Here is a 5,336-nt window from a genome sequence, read left to right on the forward strand (position 1 = left end):
TTTTCCAAGTAACAACAGCAAGTGATTATGTGGGGATGTTCCTTTAAAAAAAAATGTGGAAAGAGAAGTTGTGTCCTTAATTTTGTTCAGTAGTGTTACTGTATATACTTGTTCTTCTACTTCTTTATCTTTCTTCTTCTTCTTCTAGATCTTCTTCTTCTATATCTTCTTCTTCTTCTTCTATATTGTCTTCTTCTTCTTCTTCATCATCTTCTTCTTCTTCTTCATCATCTTCTTCTTCTTCTTCTTCTTCATCATCATCTTCTTCTTCTTCTTCATCATCTTCTTCTTCTTCTTCTTCTTCATCATCTTCTTCTTCTTCTTCATCATCTTCTTCTTCATCTTCTTCATCTTCTTCTTCTTCTTCATCTTCATCTTCTTCTTCTTCTTCATCTTCATCTTCTTCTTCTTCTTCTTCATCTTCTTCTTCTTCTTCTTCTTCTTCTTCTTCTTCATCTTCTTCATCTTCTTCTTCTTCTTCATCTTCTTCTTCTTCTTCTTCATCTTCTTCTTCTTCTTCTTCTTCATCTTCTTCTTCTTCTTCTTCATCTTCATCTTCTTCTTCTTCTTCTTCTTCTTCTTCTTCTTCTTCTTCATCATCTTCTTCTTCTTCTTCTTCTTCTTCTTCTTCTTCTTCTTCATCTTCTTCATCATCTTCTTCATCTTCTTCTTCATCTTCTTCTTCTTCTTCTTCTTCATCTTCTTCTTTTTCATCTTCTTCTTCTTCATCATCATCTTCTTCTTCTTCTTCATCATCTTCTTCTTCATCATCTTCTTCATCATCTTCTTCTTCTTCTTCTTCTTCTTCTTCTTCTTCTTCTTCTTCTTTTTCATCTTCTTCTTCATCATCGTCTTCATCTTCTTCTTCATCTTCTTCTTCATCTTCATCTTCTCCTTCTCCTTCTTTTTCAATATCGTCTTCTTCTTCTTCACGTATTTCTCTTTTCAATTTTTTTTTTAAAGAAATGCAGCTATTTTTGAGCGTAACAAATAGCTGGTGGGCGCACGCATGTTGGAAGCGCCATTGTATGTGCTCCCTGGCAGTGGAAACACAAAGACAGCAGGAGGTAAATTCAGCAGCAGGAGGAGGAGGATGAGTGTGTGGCAGCAGGCAGTCAATGAGGCAGGCAGCTCGCCGTGACATAATAGCCCTGGTACCTAGCGGTGATACCAGGGCTGTAAATAAACACAACAGGAGGTCCCAGACAGCGGTCGTGCAGCCCACATTGTGTCCAATACACAACTGGGACAACACAGTTTTCAACCCGGGCACCTCAGAAAAATTAAACCTTTTTTTTTTTTTAATGGTTTGTTTGGTTTTGGTTTTGCAACCAATATAGCTATTGTTTGACGTAATAGCTGGTGGCAGAGTGGCAGCAGAAGGTAATTCTGTGTACCCTGGCAGTGGGAAACACAGACAGACAGCAACAGCAGCAGGAGGAATGGAGGAGTAATGTGAGCAGCTATTGTTTGACGTAATAGCTGGTGGCAGAGTGGCAGCAGAAGGTAAATCATCTGTGTAGTGTACCCTGGCAGTGGGAAACACAGACAGACAGCAGCAGCAGCAGCAGGAGGAGGTATGGAGGAGTAGTGTGAGTGTGGCAGCAGGTAGGCAGCGTGACATAATAGCCCTGGTACCTAGCGGTGATACCAGGGCTGTAAATAAACACAACAGGAGGTCCCAGACAGCGGTCGTGCAGCCCACATTGTGTCCAATACACAACTGGGACAACACAGTTTTCAACCCGGGCACCTCAGAAAAATTAAACCTTTTTTTTTTTTAATGGTTTGTTTGGTTTTGGTTTTGCAACCAATATAGCTATTGTTTGACGTAATAGCTGGTGGCAGAGTGGCAGCAGAAGGTAATTCTGTGTACCCTGGCAGTGGGAAACACAGACAGACAGCAACAGCAGCAGGAGGAATGGAGGAGTAATGTGAGCAGCTATTGTTTGACGTAATAGCTGGTGGCAGAGTGGCAGCAGAAGGTAAATCATCTGTGTAGTGTACCCTGGCAGTGGGAAACACAGACAGACAGCAGCAGCAGCAGCAGGAGGAGGTATGGAGGAGTAGTGTGAGTGTGGCAGCAGGTAGGCAGCGTGACATAATAGCCCTGGTACCTAGCGGTGATACCAGGGCTGTAAATAAACACAACAGGAGGTCCCAGACAGCGGTCGTGCAGCCCACATTGTGTCCAATACACAACTGGGACAACACAGTTTTCAACCCGGGCACCTCAGAAAAATTAAACCTTTTTTTTTTTTTTTTAATGGTTTGTTTGGTTTTGGTTTTGCAACCAATATAGCTATTGTTTGACGTAATAGCTGGTGGCAGAGTGGCAGCAGAAGGTAATTCTGTGTACCCTGGCAGTGGGAAACACAGACAGACAGCAACAGCAGCAGGAGGAATGGAGGAGTAATGTGAGCAGCTATTGTTTGACGTAATAGCTGGTGGCAGAGTGGCAGCAGAAGGTAAATCATCTGTGTAGTGTACCCTGGCAGTGGGAAACACAGACAGACAGCAGCAGCAGCAGCAGGAGGAGGTATGGAGGAGTAGTGTGAGTGTGGCAGCAGGTAGGCAGCGTGACATAATAGCCCTGGTACCTAGCGGTGATACCAGGGCTGTAAATAAACACAACAGGAGGTCCCAGACAGCGGTCGTGCAGCCCACATTGTGTCCAATACACAACTGGGACAACACAGTTTTCAACCCGGGCACCTCAGAAAAATTAAACCTTTTTTTTTTTTTTTAATGGTTTGTTTGGTTTTGGTTTTGCAACCAATATAGCTATTGTTTGACGTAATAGCTGGTGGCAGAGTGGCAGCAGAAGAAGGTAATTCTGTGTACCCTGGCAGTGGGAAACACAGACAGACAGCAGAAGGGCAGTACACAGCAGCCCACTGTAGGTGTAAAATGTGTGGCTGCAGGCGACGTAATAGTCAAAGTGAACCAGGCTGGCTTAGTGAGCAGGAGCCAGGAGGTGGTAAAGGGTGGTAAGGCACATTAACGATGGTTCCGGCAGCCAGTTCATGTCCCCCTCTCGCCGACAACAGGGGCCAGGAACTCGCCTTCCACCCACGCCTGGTTCATCTTGAGAAACGTCAGTCTGTCCACAGACTTGTGAGACAGACGTGAGCGTTTCTCGGTGACCACGCCACCAGCTGCACTGAAGCAGCGCTCGGACAGCACGCTGGAAGGGGGGCAGGACAGCACTTCCAGGGCGTACTGCGCCAGCTCGCTCCAGATCTCCATGCGCTTGACCCAATACTCCATGGGATCAACAGGGGCATCGCTGTCAAGCCCGCTGTACGACCCCATGTAGTCAGCCACCATGCGGGTCAGGCGCTGGCTGTGACCGGAGGAGGATGCTGCTGCATGCATCTCCTCTCTAGTCACTGCTGCCGGAGCCTCTACAGTCCTGTAGAGCTCGTGGCTGAGAGACAGCAGGTCTGTGGGGCGCTTGCTGCTGCTGGATGCAGGCACCTGCTGCTGCCTCTGTGCTGGCTGCTGGACAGTGGGGGTGGAAGGCTGGGGGAAGGCTTCCTCCAAGCGCTCAACAAGGGCCTGCTGCAAGCTCCTTATTTGTTGCGCTGGGTCTCCTCCTGCAGGCGGCAGGAACTGGCTCAACTTCCCCTTGAGGCGTGGGTCCAACATCATGCTGATCCAGATGTCCTCCCTCTGCTTCATCTGGATCACCCTGGGGTCCCTGCGCAGGCACGTCAGCATGTGCGCTGCCACGGGAAGAGGCGGGCCACGTCTGCTGGCACATCAACGTCAGTGCTGTCCTCATCCTCCTCCTCTGCCGCCTCATCCTCTCTCCACCCCCGCACCAACTCAGCTGCGCTGTGCTGATCCCCCTCATCAGCAGCCAGGTCAGGGACCTCCACCAAGTCCTCCTCCTCCTCCCCCTCAGAGGTGGACTGCGCAGCTGGTTGCCGCTCCTGCTGGTCCAAGGCTGCCGCTCCCTGTTCCAGCAAAGCATCGAGGGCCCTGTTCAGCAGAGAAACCAGGGGCACCCACTCGCAGACCATAGCATGGTCCCTGCTCACCATGTTTGTGGCCTGCAGGAAGGGAGCCAGCACAAAGCACACCTGCTGCATGTGCCTCCAGTCATCATCGGGGACGATGGACGGGATGTTGCTGGTCTTGTCCCTTCTCTGAGCTGCGGAAACAGTGGCCAGGGCAAGGTACTGTTTGACAGCGTGCCTCTGTTCAACCAGACGCTCCAACATCGCCAGGGTGGAGTTCCAGCGAGTCGGAACGTCAAGGATCAGCCGATGGCGTGGCAGATCCAGCTCCTTTTGCACGTCTTCCAGGCTCGCACAGGCTGCAGCCGAGCGCCGGAAGTGACGCACAACATTCCTTGCCGTTTCCAGCAGTTCGCCCATCCCCTGGTAGGTGCGCAGGAACTTCTGCACCACCAGGTTCAGCACGTGGGCAAGACAGGGGATGTGGGTCAGGTTTCCCCTGTCTATTGCGGCAACCAGATTGGCCCCATTGTCGGCCACCACCTCTCCGACTCTGAGGCCTCTGGGGGTCAGCCAAATCCTCTCCTGCTCCTGGAGTTTGGCCAACACATGGGTTGCCGTCAGCTTGGTCTTCCCAAGGCTGACCAAGTGCAGCAGCGCTTGGCAGTGGCGGGCCTTCACGCTGCTGCTGAGGCGGGGGGTTTGGCCAGGTGTGCCGGAGGATGGCAGAGGATCGGAGGAACCTGCTGCAGTTCCCCTGACCCTGCGGGGTGGCACCACCCACTGTGTTGCTGCTGCTGCTGTGCCCGCTGCTGCTCTCCCATCCTCACCCCCTTCCACCAAGCTGACCCAGTGGACAGTGAAGGACAGGTAGCGGCCTGTCCCGAAGCGGCTGCTCCAGGAGTCCATGGTGACGTGGACCCTTTCACCAACCGCGTGCTCCAGCCCTCGCTCCACATTGGCCATCACAAAGCGGTGCAGTGCAGGAATGGCCTTGCGGGCAAAGAAGTGTCTGCTGGGGAGCTGCCAGTCTGGGGCTGCGCAAGCAAGCAGCGCACGAATGTCGCTCCCCTCCTGCACGAGCGTGTACGGCAGGAGTTGGGAGCACATGGCCCGTGCCAGCAAGCCGTTCAGCTGCCGCACGCGACGGCTGCTGGGAGGCAGAGCCCTAACCACCCCCTGGAAGGACTCGCTCAAAAGGCTCTGGCGTGGCCTTTTGCTGACACGGGAATCAGCAGACACAGCAGAGGAGGCCACTGAGGACTGGCTGCCAGAACAGGCCTCAGTGTCGGCGGCAGGAGTTGCAGAGGGGGGAGGAGCAGTGCGTTTCCGCACTCCTGCTGGTGCTGCTGGAGGAGCAGGAGGGCGGGT

The 5,336-nt window shown here is 51.7% G+C and overlaps 1 protein-coding gene across 1 annotated transcript; it reads left to right on the forward strand.

Annotated features, from left to right (window-relative positions):
• Positions 1-215: 215 nt before the first annotated feature.
• On the forward strand, positions 216-833 carry LOC137522944 (uncharacterized; the record flags this gene model as incomplete). The annotated part of the gene is made up of 1 exon (XM_068243103.1): positions 216-833. A coding segment is annotated over one exon (618 nt), but the record flags the coding sequence as incomplete, so codon positions are not given.
• Positions 834-5,336: the final 4,503 nt, after the last annotated feature.

The sequence above is a fragment of the Hyperolius riggenbachi genome, chromosome 6, assembly GCF_040937935.1.
Source record: "Hyperolius riggenbachi isolate aHypRig1 chromosome 6, aHypRig1.pri, whole genome shotgun sequence".
Taxonomy (NCBI): domain Eukaryota; kingdom Metazoa; phylum Chordata; class Amphibia; order Anura; family Hyperoliidae; genus Hyperolius; species Hyperolius riggenbachi.